Here is a 937-nt window from a genome sequence, read left to right as displayed (position 1 = left end):
GGGGTGCCTCGGGGGTGCCTTGGGTCCGGTCTCCATTTGGGGTGCCTCGGTGGTGTGTCAGGAGTGTGTCGCCTCTTGGTCTGCAGCACGCTGCGCCGCGTGAGCATCTTGTCGAGCTCTTTTGCCTCCTCCTTCTGGGCCGTCCGCTCTGCGGCCAGCTTGCTCTTGGCCTGCTCGAGACACGGGGAGATGTTGGGGAGATGTGGGGGAGGTGTGGGGGAGATGTGGGGGAGGTGTGGGGGAGATGTGGGGGAGATGTGGGGGAGATGTGGGGGAGATGTGGGGGAGATGTGGGGCGAGGTGTGGTGGATATGTGGGGCGAGGTGTGGGGAGAGACGTGGGGCGAGATGTGGGGAGAGATGTGGGGGAGGTGTGGTGGAGATGTGGGGCGCGAGGCGTGGGGCGAGAGCGGCTTGCGCGTGGCCTGCTCCAGCTCCTCCCTGAGGCGCCGCTCCTCCACTCTCTTCTCGCCAAGCCCCTTGCGCGCCTGGTCCCATACCCTCCACAGTCTCGAACCCGGCGCGGGCTCGGCCGCGTTGTCGGTCTGTCTGTCTCTCTGTCTGTCTGTCTGTCTGTCTGTCTCTCTGTCTGTCTGTCTGTCTCTCTGTCTCTCTTATTCTCTGTCTCTCTGTCTCTCTGTCTGTCTGTCTCTCTGTCTCTCTGTCTCTCTGTCTCTCTGTCTGTCTCTCTGTCTCTCTGTCTGTCTGTCTCTCTTTTTCTCTTTTTCTCTGTCTCTCTGTCTCTCTGTCTCTCTGTCTCTCTGTCTCTCTGTCTCTCTGTCTCTCTCTCTCTCTCTCTCTCTCTCTCTCTCTCTCTCTGTGTGCGGGAGGCAGCGCCGCGCCGACTCCAGCTCCGCCGCCGTCGCCGCGAGGCGCTGCTGCGCCGCGGCGGGGTCGACGGCGCCTCCCGTCGACGCGCGCCGCTCCTCCTCGGTCTG

The 937-nt window shown here is 63.4% G+C and overlaps 1 protein-coding gene across 1 annotated transcript in view; it reads right to left on the bottom strand.

The window, feature by feature from the left end:
- Nucleotides 1–937, bottom strand: part of EMIHUDRAFT_457934 (putative subunit of cohesin complex) — a 4,049-nt gene extending 3,112 nt beyond the window's left edge. The window contains exons 1-3 of the mRNA XM_005776051.1: nt 842–937; nt 425–487; nt 75–170 (exon numbers count right to left, since the gene is read on the bottom strand). Coding sequence (XP_005776108.1) covers nt 75–107 — 33 coding nt within the window. The 5' untranslated portion in view covers nt 108–170; nt 425–487; nt 842–937. The remainder of the gene's footprint in view (nt 1–74; nt 171–424; nt 488–841) is intronic.

The sequence above is a fragment of the Emiliania huxleyi genome (genome assembly GCF_000372725.1).
Source record: "Emiliania huxleyi CCMP1516 unplaced genomic scaffold EMIHUscaffold_286, whole genome shotgun sequence".
Classification (NCBI taxonomy): Eukaryota; Haptophyta; order Isochrysidales; family Noelaerhabdaceae; genus Emiliania; species Emiliania huxleyi.
The sequence above is the reverse complement of the archived record's forward strand: the minus strand, read 5'-3'. Positions and strand labels throughout refer to the sequence as shown.